General features: G+C 33.7%; 1 protein-coding gene across 11 annotated transcripts in view; it reads left to right on the top strand.

Moving 5' to 3' along the window:
- The window catches only part of Wac (WW domain containing adaptor with coiled-coil), a 69,172-nt gene that overhangs the window by 24,134 nt on the left and 29,490 nt on the right, over positions 1 to 15,548 (top strand). For all 11 annotated transcript variants that reach the window (XR_007104263.1, XM_047520041.1, XM_047520044.1 and 8 more), the window contains exon 4: positions 11,836 to 11,942. Coding sequence is in view for 10 of the 11 variants with exons in the window: in XM_047520041.1 (XP_047375997.1) it covers positions 11,836 to 11,942 (107 nt within the window). In the remaining variant the exon portion in view is untranslated. The remainder of the gene's footprint in view (positions 1 to 11,835; positions 11,943 to 15,548) is intronic.

Below are 15,548 nucleotides of genomic sequence, written 5' to 3'. Positions count from 1 at the left end.
GGTTTTTTCCAAAGTATTTTCATCAATTTATGTTGTATACTCATTTGATCTCTGTATAGGCTTTGCATGGGAAATTTCTTTGTATTTGTCTTGAGTAAAGTCATTCTTTTGGGCTGTGTGTGTGTAAGATTAAATTCTCATTGATTCTGATCATTCACCTGAACACTTAGAATTGTACCCTTAAAATTGGAAGGTCTATAATCTGAGTACATATCAGTGAAAGTTGTGTATTTAGAGGTGAGTGCTTTCACTGTATTTGATGAGTTTTTTCCGGAGATCACATCTAGAGGTCCAGGCAAAGGTTTATTTAGACAGGCTTTTCTCTGATTCATGCAGATTTCTACTTTGTTAAATTAAAAGAAAAGCCAGTTTGATAGGGCAGGTGACCTTTCTTTTCTCTTTCTTTTGCCTGCCACATTTTCAAAATATATATATTTTAGAGGAATTGGAATTTTAATACTTTCTTGCACTTTAGTATGGATTTAATTGTCTTGAAATGATTTGACAGTGCCAGTTGGGTTGTAGCTATTCCCTTTTCAGTTTTGATTGCGTGTCCTTTTTTATTTTTGTGTGTATTTATGTATGCATGTATGTATATATGTGTTTATTTATTTATTTATTTATTGGTACTGGAGATTGACCCTAGGAGCACTTAACCACTGAGCCACATCCTCAGCCCTTTTTATGTTTGTTTGTTTTGATATTGGTAAGTTGCTTAGGGCCTCGCTAAATTGCTGAGGCTGTTTATTTTAGTTAATTTTGGTAGTGTGGGAGGGGGCAAATATTAGAAACATGGTGTCAAGCTGTCATCTTAAAGTCTGCTTTTATTGTAATTTTTAATATAAATTGTGCTGTGTGGTTTATTGTCAGAATTTTACTTCAATCATTGAACTAATGGCTTTTAAAGTCATTTTGGAAATAGTCTCTTAAGATAACTTTTTATGATTATTTTGATATTAGATATTGCTAATTTCTTCTTACCCGAATTTGGAATTCCAACAATGGAATAACTGGTGGAGACATAAAAGTCCCTTCATTTATATTACATATGCATGCACATGTGGAAGAGGATAATGTCATTAAAAATTATGACATAGTTATATTTTTGGTTGAATGAAGATGTCTGGATATTAAGTAGGAAAAAAACCCAAAATATCACAGTTCTATTTTGGGGGATAACTTCTTTATGTAGAAAAAGAGCTTACAAGGATAGAATTCTTTGCTAATGCTTTTCAGTTCTGATTATTTTAATGCCTATTCTGTATTTTTAAAATAATAAAGTAGTATTACAATTGAAAAAAAAGATAAAAATAGACTTTTGAGTATGTTCTTATTGTTAAAAGATACTACCTGTTGGTAAATTATCATGGAAAGGGAACATTTGTGTTTCTACAGCTGTTAATGTTTTTGTTTAAATCTGTTAGAATTTTCTCACATACTTTCTTTTTTTTTTTTTTAATTTTTTTTAGTTGTCAGTGGATCTTTTATTTTCTTTATTTATATGTGGTGCTGAGTATTGAACCCAGGGCCTTGCACATGCCAGTCAAGCGCTCAACCACTGAACTACAACTTAAGCCCCACACATACTTTCTTGATATCTGTTGGTAGCATTTAAAAAAATAATAATAATAACATTCAGGAATAATATTCATTCTTGTCTTTTCATTATGCATTTTTCTGCTAAGGCATATATAGTAGTGAATTCGCTTAATCCCTGTTCTGTAGTTTCCGTTTCTTCTTTTTCATTTTTTTTCTTTTTCTTTTCTTTCTTTTTTTTTTTTTTTTTTTGGCAGTACTGAAATAGAACCCAGGTCCTTGTGTGTGTATGCTAGGCAAGAGCTCTACCCCTGAACTTTGTCCCCAGTCTGGTTTTTGTTATCTTGGTAAGATTTTGTAGTTGGTTGCTTTTGTGATTGAATCTGTTTCTGGAACAGCTTATACTTCATGGGAATTACTTAATCTTTGAAAGTCTGAAACAGCTCTTCAGTAAACCTGATCATATGTAATTTAAGCCTGATTGTAGCTGTTATTGGAAGTATCTAATGATAAATAACATTTACATTTGTCTCTTAATGTGTATCAGGTTGTTTTGAACAATGTAGTAATGTTTTCTTTCTCCTTTAATGTGTATCACAGTTGGAGAACAACTAGACATAAGGTGTCTAGTGTTATATTTTTCAGTTAGCTATATCCAAAAATTCAGTCCTTACTGTCTCAAAAGCAGGATGACTAAACAGCAAAAACAGATGGGATTTTAGAATAATCCTATCTGGTGTGCACATGTCTCTACTGAGATACACGTGAGCAATATAGAAAACATCTTATCTGTAATTTTCTGAATGATATGCCACCTTTTTTCTTTTTACATATTTTTGGGAAAAGCACTGTTCGAATTTGTTACATCTGTAATAGAATGGAAGCTAAAGTAATTTTTAATCAATATCAAGTGATATTTTCAGTGAGTGTTGCAGGTATTATTCATCTTGAAACTTTTTTGCCTTGCCATAATAATTATGATTAACTGATGATTTTGTTATGTGAAACAGAATTTGTCAACAATACCCAGAATAAGGGCAGCTCCCTTTTTATTGATTTTTTTTTTAAGTTGTATGTGAGTGCAATGCCTTTACTTTTATGTGGTGCTGAGTATCAAACCCAGTGCTTCATGCATGCTAGGCACGCACTCTGCCACTGAGCTACAACCCCAGCCCTGATGCATTTGTTTCCTAACTTATGCAGGCAATGTTGTACTCAGTTTATATTCATGGTAGACAGGCCAGATTCCTGGACTCAATGAGTTTTCTTACAGTGGACTTGTAAGTATATAAACCGGGAAAACATAACATTTTGATTAAGCTATAAAGAAAATAGTTGAAATGTTATGGGCAGAAAGGAAAGGCTTTTATAGAGGTTAACCAATGTATAAACACCTAAAGAGCAGATAGCTAACTCTATAAGGAAAGAATTCTGTGGCTTTAGAAAGGTGTGGAGAAATGAGGAAACCATTTCTCTAGAAAAAAAATTGTCTTTAGTTTTTTGGGTTGTCTTTAAAAATGTTCTTTAGCATGCTTTTTCATGCTTCCCTCAACACTTTGCACAAGCAAAAGAAATTTACTCAAAAGTGAAAGATAGATTCTGAAGTAATTTTGAGGGTTCCTTGCTTAGAACATGAGGTTCATTTTTTTCCTTAATTTGGCATTCAGGGGCCCTGAGTAGTCATTGGCTTAACTCAGCTTTACACCCTTTTATGTCTATATGGAAACTTCATATTTTTGTCAGACTACTTTTACTCATTATAACCATCTTTCTACTTTCATGTTGTTGCTTATATTTTTCCCTTAAAGTTTACTCTTCATTTCATTGAACCAAGTTGAAATATCTTCTGTTAGATGATCATAATGTTTTTGTAGTGTCTTAATGTAACAGCTTAAGTGTGTGAGTTATAAGGAGGGTGTAACACATACTTGATTTCTTTATGTTCATTTTCATTCTGTCTCAGTTCACTTAATTGAATACAGCCACGAGGTGAAATTATTTGGAGACACCTACAGACATGTCAGGGCTTGCTGTTTCTTTGTTATACTGTACTTTATTTAAAGCCATCAGCTTGGAAAAGGATTATCCTCTGTTTTTCAACTTCATTGCTTACTCATCCTTTTAGATAGTAATTTGGTAAATTTTTCTTAAACTTGATGTTTTAAATAACTTATTCTTTTCTTCAGTAACACTTACCATCATTATCATCATTTTGAAATGAGTTCTCACTGTGTTCCCAGGCTGGTCTCCCAAGTTGTACACTCAAGTGATTCTCTGCCTGGCAGAGGAATACATTCCTTCCTCAGACTAGCCACTTAGCTAATTCTTAAAATCAGGAAATCATAAGAATCAATGTAGAATGTAGTCTTAATACATAAAAATAACTGTTCAGGATAGGTGTGTTGTGAAGGCTTCTTTTAAATTGGGTGGTCAGGAAAGGTGTTTTTGAGGATGTGGTCTTTAAGAGATCTCAAGAGTCTGAGGTGTGAAGATTGACCAAGAAATATAGGCAAGAAATACAGGATGGATTGACTGTATGAAGGGTCTGAAAAGTCAGCAGGGATCAAAAGAGACTTTGTGACCCTTGCAGTCCTGCACATGGTCAAGCAATATCTTAATTTGACAAGTGTCAGTGACCATGGGTTAAGATGCTTTTGTTTTTATTTATTTAGATGCACAAATCTGAACTGAAGCCTAGATTGCCTGATTTCTCTTTTCACTAAATGAGTGGTTCCCAATCTCATTAGACTCAGCTAGCCCTTTTAAAAATATTTTACCATGGCTATTTCAAAAATTTGAGGAATTATAACATACTTTGAGTATCACCATCTCCTCCAACCAAAAGCTGTCCATAGCCATTTAGCAGTTCCTTTTATTTTTTTCCTTCAACACCCAACTTCCCAGTTACAGATCTGCTTTGTTTCTGTAGAGTTTCCTATTATGGGTATTTTTTCATATAAGTGAATTGTCTGGTCTTTGTGACTGACTTATTTCACATGTTATCTTGATTTCCACGTATATCTGTGTTGTATCATGTATTAATATTTTTTAAAGTCTCAGGTTAAAGTTCTTACCTCAGTAATTCTAATTCTATAAAGTATATTTAAATTTTTCTATGAGAGAAAAATTATTATAGCTTCTTCAAGATTTACATAGCCATGCGGTATTTTTCTGGTCAAATTTATAGGATTAAGTTTTGAGAAAAGATGAAGTAGGTACTGTGTTTAAGCTAGTCTAGTCAAGTCATATGTAAAGTATCATAGATTGATTTTTGTAAAGTTTTTGATGTATAATTCACACGCCATAGAAATCAACCATTTAAAGTGTTTAAGAAAGTAGTGTTTGGTATACACAAAGTTATACCAATTTGAAATCAATTTTAGCCTGCTACTTGTTTTTTAGTGCTTTCATTAGTTGTTGATGAACCTTTATTTATTTGTATGCGGTGCTGAGAATCGAACCCAGTGCCTCACACATGTTAGGCAAGTGCTTTACTACTGAACCACAACCGCAGCCCTTGAAATCAATTTTAGAACATTACTAAAAAGAAATCATTTAGCTGTCAATCCCTCTCAGTCTCCTATTTGCCCTCAGCTCTAGGAAACTATATTTTCTTTCTACAGATTTGCCTACTCTGGATGTTTCATGTACAGGAAGACAATATAATATGTGGTCTTCCTGGTTATTTCACTTGTGGATGCTCAAGTTCCTTATTGGCATAGTACTTGCATATAATCTACGCACTTCGTCCCATACACTTCAAATCATCTTCTAGATTACTTTCAATACCTAATACAATGTCAATGCTATATGTAAATAGTTGTTAACTACAGTGAGTAATGATTTAAAAAATAGTCTGTGCATGTTCAATCAGGTACTTTTTTTTTCCTGAGTAGTTTCCATCAGAAATTTTGTGGTACTGGGGATGGAATCCAGGAGCTCATGCATGGCATGCTAGGCAACTGTTCTGTCATTGAACTACCTCCCCAAATGTCCCATCTGTGATTGAAACTATGGATACAGAGGGCCAGCTGTTTGTTTTTTCTGTTCTATGGATTATCTCTCACGTTTTGATGGTATCCTTTAAAGCATGGATGTTTTTTGACAGTGTCCAATTTATCTGTTTTCCTACTTTGTTTCTTATAGTTTTGGTGAAAATTGAGGCCTGTATTTTTTTCTTATGAGTTTTATAATTTTATATCCTACTTGTAGATCTGATTCTTAGGAGTTTTATAATTTTATATCCTACCTATAGATCTGATTCATTTCGAATTCATTTTTGTATAGGTTGTTTGGAAGGGAGTCATTCTTTTTCTTGTGGCTCCTTCTCTTTTAAAATTTTTTGTAAAATTTTCATTAATATATGCAACCTACACATGTAAGTAGGAAAGATGATAGCTCCAAAAGAGGTAATGTTTATGAAATTTGCACAACTGGGTTTTGTATCCCTGTGCTAAAAATACTTGGCATGTACATTCAGGATAAACTTAGTGTGGTAGTACTATTTTTCAGGCTTTATTAAAGTAATTCAGTGAAAGCATCATTTTTCAGTTTTCTCTCTTTAATGTTTGGTTCTAACTCTGGTTAACAAAGGAATCTCCTTGATAACATTTATTTGTGATGGATACAAGTACAGATGTACTTTTTGGCATTGTCAGTGATGAAATTTTCCCAAGTGGTAAATGCATTGTTAAAAGTTCCACAGTTTTAAGTGCTATTTATGCCTTATAATTTACATAGAACTCATATTTTTAGAAATTCAGCATACTGTCTTAAGGAAGGAATGGGTTCTAAACTCATCTGATTACAAACAGATTTTTCTGACAGGTATAGTATGGTTTTTTGGTTAATGTCCTATAGACATCCCTACACCCTTTCTACTTAAAGTCAGTGGGTACCTTCATCTAGAGCATTTGCTATCCAGTGAGCTGGGTACACAATTTAACCTTTTCTAGCAGCCAACATTTAAAATTAGTTTTAATTTTATGTACTATTAATGAAATGTATCCAAAAGATTTCATCATGTGATCAGAATGAAAAATGTTACTGTGATAGTTTGCATTCTTTTGTATTGTCTTTAAATCCTGTGTGTATTTTATACATACAGCAAATCTCAATTCTTAAGCCTTGTTTCAATTAGTAGCTCTGTGTGACCAGTGGCTACTATTAAATAGAGCACAGATCTAAAAGTAAAATGCAAGCCTATGGTTAACACATCAGATCTGTTCTCTTCTTCCCCGGAGACATTGTCTAGTTATTGTTACTTGATGCTGCCCATGCAAGACCCCTAAAGAAAATTCAAATTTGCTTCTTTATCCTTTCATTACTATGTGTGTCAACTTGCATTTTCTTCTTTGTTCATTATAACAACAGCTTCAATGCTAAGAGCTTCACTTCCATCTCTGTGTACTCAGCCCCAGTAAGCTGTGTTACCGTCTAATGCTTCTTTGCATTTTTAATATCCCTCGAAGCAGTCTATGACTACACAGAACTGCTTGCTTGTGCTGTTCAAGTTTTCATTAGTGCTCTGGTTGCATAGTGCAGTGGTTTGCTCCTACTCTTTCACAAGACTTATTTTTACTGTGCTATTTTGCAGAATTTCAAAGTTTTTCAAAGAAAACATCAAAGCAGAAATACCCATTACAGGTGTGTGGTTTTCTTGGTGAAATCCCCTTGTTTTTAAATGCTTAGTTGGCCTCTGGCTTGGAGTGGTGAGTAGGGCCCAAGATAAGGGAAGGCATTACAACATGAGAGAATACTGGAAGACACTTAGGAGGAAACCTGCAGCGTTCAGTCGTTTTTTAAGCAAAGGAGGTATGATTACCAGAGTATTATAGTATATTGCTATCTTTTCGAGGGAGATATGTTGAGTGTCCTCTGCCATTTGACTTTGTAAACTAGTTTTTCACAAAGTGCTACCAAGATACCAGAACCATCTTGCCACCAGTAGGGGAGTGTTTATTAAAAATTCAGGTTTAGAGCCCAGTCCCATATTCTGTGAATCAGAATCTCTAAGTGATTAAACCTTGAAATGCTGAACTTCTTTCAGTCATACCTATTTGCTTTCGTGTTTGACTGCAGTTTGGAGTTGATAGGTGTCCTTGAAATTTTCCATTCAGTGCATAGCTTTACCTATTCCAGTTATTTGTAGAAAACACTAAGACTTCTAAGTCAGAGGATCTGGCAGTGAATTCTGGTGATTATCATGTTCTGAATGAGGACATAAATGTTACGATATTTTACTCCTGAGTAGATTGAAAATCAAAGTGTTTTACCTTTTGAAAAGGTGATTACATTTCTCAGCCCTGTTTGATCCCAGAGAATTGTATATGCTGCTTCTGCTTTCCTTCTAATGTCCAAGTTCCCTTTTCTCATTGGGTGAACGTTGTAACTGCTTAATGAATGATTGTTTCTTGCTTTGTCAGGTATTTTTTTTTATACTTTTTGGCCTGTTTCTCAGAATATTCTCTTGGGGCCTAACTTTCTCAGACTGTAGATTACATCCTTCCCACTGTTAAACTCTAGTTTTTGACGTTTTAGAGATAACCAAGTAGGAGTTATACTGCCTTTTAAATACTTAATATTTTGTCCTAGAAAAGGTCAGTCTCTTATGTTATAGTACATTAACTACTTACATTGGTAGACATTACATTTTTTAGTTCAGGGGCCTTCAAACTTTTTTAAGGGGGTACATAGGTATAATTAAGAGCAAAAGTAGCTGTAGGTAATACTTTTACATTTTTGGGTACAACTGTGTTTTGGTAAAACTTTTTATGCTGGAGTTCTGGTCCTTGAAGTCCAGTAAGGAACTAACAGAATCAGGTTGTTATATCGCCAATTCATGTTTCTTAGGTTAAGCACTGGAAGGGAGAAAACTTTGCTCATCCTTTAAGTTGTTCAGGTTACAAGCATAAACATAAAACCTAGTCCCTGCCCTCCCCCCAGAAAAAAAACCCACACAGTTAATTCTTGGTAATATCCCCTTTTTAGAACCTTTTAAGACTTGATTTATTGGTCCTAATTTTAATTTCTTAGTGTTGGCTAAAATATTTATCATTTAAGTCTAATTTTGTCTTACTAATCCACTGATACTGTTTCCTGGATAGATATTTCCTTAAGGTAGTGACATTTTTCTTGGTGTAATAGTACAGAAAGCATAGAAGACACTAGACCTTGTAAACAGGTTTGCTTCCATTGCTTCATTGGGTCACACATGGTGAGTCTATTTCTTAACAGCATATGTATGTTATCTTCTTTTGTGCATTTGAATAATCACTGAAGGTGCAGTTGTAGATAATTGCATTGGATAGAACAACATCCAGAAATACTTATTCTTAGCCTTAGACTCTGTATTATAGTAAGAGAAATATATATTTCACCCAGAATATATACAGATTGCTCATGGGGCTGGATATAGAAATTAACGTAAACTTTTAAGATAAAATGGGACTTTTGAAAGGAATTTTGTTCTGTGGTACTTCTTTGGATATGACTCAAAAGTCATCTTTACCATCAACAATGTTAATTCCTGATCCTGAGGAGTGTGCATATTTTTTGAGGCTGGAAAAGACTGCTTGGAGAAAGTAAGAAGTGCAAATGAAATATTCTCCCCCCCAAAAAAATGTTTTGTAAGGTAATGTGAGAGTTAAATTTGTTTAGCTTCCTTTTATTTTATAATGGGGACACATCTGCTCTACCTTAAGCTCTTAAGGGCATCCTTTTGACAAGAAACTAAAGAGATATCCTCATACCATGGTCTCAATAAAAGTTCTTTGGAATTGAATTTTATTTGAGTGTTATTCTTAGGCTTCTCCTAAAATAATTTCATCTTAATCCTGATCCTCTCCTTTTTTTAATGTTAAATTTTGTTTTTGTTGAGTAAATTTTGTTCAATAGAATGTAGAATCTGATCCCTATACAGAAAACTACCCTCTCTGAAAATGTGTTCCCTTTTAACAGCTGATTGCTTTCTCTTTAAATTCTTGGGCTTGTGTCCCTTGTCGCTTAATTTTTTTTTTTTTTTTAATTATTATGCCATGCCTACTGAAAAAAAGTTAACCGAATGTCTTTTATCAGGCTGGTGGAAGACTTACCATTTCTTCTGAGGAAAGAGCTTATTTATTGGGATCTCATTTGGATTTCCATTGATAATCACTAAAGCAAATGTATTCCTGGGTCTTAACCTTGTGAGCGATCACTTGACTTCATCCATAAACTCTAGTTCATAGAGCACTTTATGTATTATGTCTGAACACTTAATTTGCCCCTTTTTATTTCATAGATTTAAGCATAAACCATTTTAAGAATGTATGCAAATAAATGTTTAGGAGGGTATCTAATCCAGGCTTCTTGAATAGATTACTACGGGGTTCATTTTAATCAGTAACATTGACTTTTCCTCCATTTTTCTTTGTTACTTTATGGAAATTTCCATGAAATTATCAACATGTAGAGTATAAATGATATTCTAGGAGTCCTTACTTTATCTAAATGTTGCTTATTAAGGCATAAACCTAATCTAAAAAAATGAGTTATATCTGAAAAGCAGAACTTTTAGCATAGGTCCAAAATTTTATTGAAAACTTGAGTAAATAATTTTTCTTTGTTACTGAGCATTGGGGATCCTAACACCCTATGTTCAGTGATTGTCTAAAGACTCACAGGATCCAATCAGTAGTCATTGTCATGACTATGGCTTATATTAATTGCAGTTAAAAAGTGCAAAGGGAAAAGGCATATGGGGGCAAAGTGGAGGAATCTAGATGAAGGCTTCCAAAGAGATTATCTCCTGATAACCTGGGACAAAGGATGCACTCCATTTCTTTCAGCAGCAGATTGTGATGATACTAATGTTTTCTATTTTAAAAATTGGATTTTGCTAGTTTGTAGGTACCCTTTGCTTAACACACAACACTTCAGAATTCCCTTGGTAAGGCAGATATTTAACAGACTATTTTAGCTTAGGTACAATGAAAAGTTAAACTTCCCTGAAATTCTGTTCCACATATGCCTGCCCAAGGGCCTTCTGTGCAAGCAGGCTTTTGAAAGGGTAGTAGTCTTATATCTGTTTTGTTAACTTTTTTGTACACTTGAGCTTATTTTTGACTGATCATGTTTATTCTTAAAGCCTAATATATTAAAAAGTGGTTTTAGGGTGTTTTACATAAGTAGATAACATATAGTAAAACAAGTAGATAAAAAGAAATCAGTCTCTCTCCATCATCAAGTTCCGTGAGAAATTTCCTCTATTCTGTCATTTACATTGTCCTTAGGTAACCAATTCTCATTTTGTCTTTTATGACATCAGTAACTTTGTTGAATATTTGAATCTGCTTGCAGCTTCTCTTATAAAGAGCACCCTTATTCAGGATTAAATTGTGGCCAATGCCATTTCTCTTGCTTGTGTTTATTACTTGTAAGGCAGTTGGTTGTCTTTTGACCTCTAATGGAAAAGACTTGGGAAGCTAAGTATGCCTTTTTTTTCTCCTGAAAATATCTAGTCTTATATAGATCTGCTATTTCATCTTGCGTACCTAAAACCTTAAGAGTTGTCATCATCTGTCTCAGTTAACTTTTCCTTTCATCCATTTAGTTTTTTCTGTTGATTGAAATAATTCTTAACTCATTTCTAGTCTTACCTACTGTGATTTCCCCCCACTTTCAGTTCTGTATCATTGATTAACAAGTTTTTGCAAGTTTGGATTTTTATACATTGGTTTCCTTAAATATTAGAGAACATTATCATCCTTGGTAGACGTTGAGATGTGTGGATTATTCATAAGATTCAACATGTTTATCTGAAGCAATTGTTAAGTGGAGTTGGTCCTGTTAGGAGTAGACACTTGATGTCATCTTTACCATCTTGAAAGAGGGTCCCTCCCTTGAAGGACAGGTTCAGACTTTTCAGTTGGCAATACTGTTAGTAAGTTAGAATTATTTAAGAAATTAAAATATGATTGTAAAAACAGTGATAATATGTAAAAACTTTGTCAGTTGAATTTTTTTGTGAATTTCTGTGTACATTGTTTTTCAATAAATTTTTCTTTTAAAAAAATCTAACTTGCTAGCAGTGATATAGATTTTGTTCATCTAATTGTAAACATCATTGTTCCATGTTATCAGCCATGTAATGATTTTTAGTGCACATTCATAGGGGGTAATAAATTTATGATATAAAATGTAATATCTATATTCCTGATGGTCATATGAAGTGTTGATAACAAGATATTAAATGATCTGTGATATGGTGAAAACCAGATGAAATACAATTCTAATTCTCTTTGTTTTTTATTTTTTAAGGGACCAGTTACTCTCCACAAGAAAATTCACACAACCACAGTGCTCTTCATAGTTCAAATTCACATTCTTCTAATCCAAGCAATAATCCAAGCAAAACTTCAGATGCAGTAAGTATTATGTTAATTCTAAAATTAAAATAAATTCCACAACAGGTCATCTTAGGTCTAATGTTTTTTGATTTTTAAAAATGTTATAATCAAAGTTGACTTTCTTATTGGTACCAAGGATTGAACTCAGGGGTACTTACCCACTGAGGCACATCCCCAGTCCTTTTTGGTATTTTACTTAGAGACAGGGTCTCAATGAGTTGCTTAGGGCCTCCCTAAGTTGCTCAGGCTGGTTTTGAACTTGTGATCCTTTTGCCTCAGCCTCCCAAGAAAATTGACCTTTTTCTAATGTATTTATCTGTACTAATTTTATGAGTATTTCTATACAAAACAAAATTTTGCCTTTGTATTATCTGAAATACAAAGAACTTCAGACCAAAACTTCCAGTTAATAAAGTGGATTAATTTAAGATTGCTTTCTTTCCATAATTTGTAAATTTCTTATAGCATGTATTTATTACTATCATGTTTTATATACTCTTTATCAGACTCCAGGGATAAAAGGTTCCTGTTTTCAGGGACATGAAACCCATAAAGAATTTCAAATATTTGCAAAAGTCTTTAGGAACATGGTCACTGTTACTCCTTTTGAATTTTTAGTGTCATAGACTCAAATGAAATTTCTAATATAGTCATTTGATAGAAGATAAGTAAGATTTCAATTTACTAGGCATACATTAGATGATAGACAAAGAACTTTGATAATGTAGCCCGTTGTAAAGGAACTTCTAGACCTGTAGTGGAGACAGAAAAGTAAACAATGCAGTGCATGTTAAGTTTGCTTTGGAGAGCACTCAAGACAGGACTCCCTTGAATTAGGAAGATACAAGTAATGCTTAAATATAACTTAACCAGTTGAACGACTTATTATAGTCTACAGAGTCTAACACTTAGAAAGACAAAGATTTGCAGGACGTAATAGGATGTTTGGAGAACTGCAAGGATTTTTTGGGAAAATGACGGAAGTTTGGTTACAGAGATAAGGCCAGTTTGTAAAAAATGGGGTATCTTACCAGTGAATATGAACTATATACAAAGGCAGTGGAGAGCTAGTGAAAGGTAAAGTAACATCTGATTTGCAAGTTTTAAAATAATCCCAGTATGTGTCAATGTGGAACATACATTATAGGAAAGAAACAACAGTTAGAAGAAAGGCTGTCAACAAATTTTGCCTTGGATATTTTGCCCATAATCATACCTTAAATGGTGTTGAAAGAATTTTGGTTTTACTGTTTTGCTGCTTGTTGAAGCAGTATGGATAGTACATTTTCACAGAAAATTGGGAAAATATTAAGGATAATATTTGGATAAATATATGCCTGTATACTTTTGTTTTAGGATTCAATTAAGAAAAAAGAAATGCTAGTTATTTTGACTCTGAGAATTTAATATATGGAGTTGGTTAATCAGATAATACAGGTAACAAAAAAGGAACCCTGGGGTTACCTGTAATTATATTCCCTTAGGGCCACGAAGAGTAGGAAAAAATTGAGGTTATCAAAACCTAATATCTTGGAGTATCCCAGAAGAGCTAATGGTAGTACTTCCAAGGGTACAGTGAGACAGGTTCTGCAGGTAGGATAGTGTGGAACTAAAAACTGGAAGCTACTGTTGATGCTAGAGTTTCCTCCTGCCTTTCAGTCATCTTGCAGTTCGTCTAACAGCAAGTCATCTGACTAAATAGAAGTATATTTTGCATTTTTCCATCCTTAACCCTCACAGAGCAGACAAAATAGAAGGGTGAGATCAAGTCTGAGAGAATAGCTTTATATACTTTCATAGGAGAATCATCAAACTACTTGAGATTGAGTCATGTTTAGTGAGCTGCAGGCTCAAGGATTTTAGGAGTATTTCCTGTTTTTATGAAAAATGGCCCATTAATTTACAAACATTAACCTACAGTCCTATTTATCACTGAAAATTTAGATGTGGTAACTTGCTGTTATCAGTGGCAGCTCATGCAGAGTGTGCTTTTTTTTTTTTTTTTAACAATCAAAACAAAAACCACTTATTGAGGGAAAACATTTTTCTTATTTGGGTTATTGGTGAAATCAGAAAGGATAAATAATGGGCATCAGTTTAAGTTTGAAAGATCAAATCACTTGGATGCCAGGGAATTTCATTGTGAGTGGAAACTGAAAGCCATTACCAGAATGGAATAAATGTTTTGTGTTTTCAAACTTGGTGTTTCCCTTTCTTTAGATTTCAACTGTAGGTGTATATAATTAACTTTAGTGTAATAGGTTTTTCTTGTTTGTTTTTTGGCATTAATGTATCCAGTGGGCATGACAAAAATAGTGTTTACAAATTGTTTAATCTTAATTGAGAAGTTAGCTTTTGAACATTTCTGAGGATTACTTGTCAACTTATATTTTCTTTTTGTTCTAAAGATTCAGTTTTTGAGTGACTAGTAAACATAAAAATTATCTTTTATCCAATACTTGAAAAATGGAGGAATAACGTGCTTACACAACTTTTTTTCATATATTTATGGGTGTGTTATAATTATACATAATGATGGGATTTATTGTTACGTATTAATACATATACCCATTATAACAATATAATTTGACCAATATTGTTCCCCAATATTTCCCCCCACCCTTCCCTCTCCTCCTCTCTCCCCAGGGTTCCTTTCCTCTACTCCGCTGGTCTCCCTTTCATTTTCATAGATTCTCCCCCATACACGTGTTTTTCTCCTCTCTAACTTCTGCATATGAGAGAAAAACATACGACCTTTGACTTCCCCGAGTGACTTATTTCACTTTACATAATGTTCTTAAGTTCCATCCATTTTCCTGCAGATGACATAGTTTTATTCTTTATGACTGGGTATAACTGTTGTGTATGTGTACCATATTTTATTGTTTCATCCATTAATGGGCACCTAGACTGGTACCATAGTTTGGCTGTTGTGAATTGTGCTGCTATAAACATGGTGATGCATGTGTCACTATGCTATGCTGACCTTGATTCTTTAGTACAAATACCAAGGAATGGTATGGCCGGGTCATATGGTAGTTCCATTTCTAGTCTTTTGAGGCACCTCCATGCTGGTTTCCATAGTGGTTGTATTAATTTACAATCTTGCCAACAGTGTAGTGTTCCTTTTTCTCCATCCTCTCCAGCTTATTGTTTGTATTCTTCATGGCTGCTGTTCTAACTGGTATGAGATGAAATCTTGGTATAGTTTTTGATTTGTCTTCCCTGATTGATAAAAATATTGAATATGTTTTTGCATGTTTGTTGGCCATTTTGAGAAGTGTCTGTTTAGTTCATTTGCCTATTTATTAATTGAATGGTGATTTTGGGGGGTGTTGTTTTTATTTTCTGGATATAATCTTCTGTCAAAGAGTATTGAGAAAGATTTTCTTCTTCTTCTGTTCTGTAGATTTTGTCTTCACATTCTTAATTGTTTCCTCTGCTTTGCTGTGCTGAACCTTATAATTTGATGCCATCCCACTGTTTTTTTCTCTCTGAAGGCTTCAGACTTTGAATCAATAATAATAGTTGAAAATCATTAGCAGTATTATTTAGTTACTTACACAGACTTGTTCACTTGTTCATGTGGCTGAGTTTTTCTTTTTATGAAGTTAACTGTTGAAA

Source organism: Sciurus carolinensis, chromosome 12, assembly GCF_902686445.1.
Source record: "Sciurus carolinensis chromosome 12, mSciCar1.2, whole genome shotgun sequence".
NCBI classification, from domain to species: Eukaryota; Metazoa; Chordata; class Mammalia; order Rodentia; family Sciuridae; genus Sciurus; species Sciurus carolinensis.
This window is presented reverse-complemented; position numbering and strand designations above follow the sequence as displayed.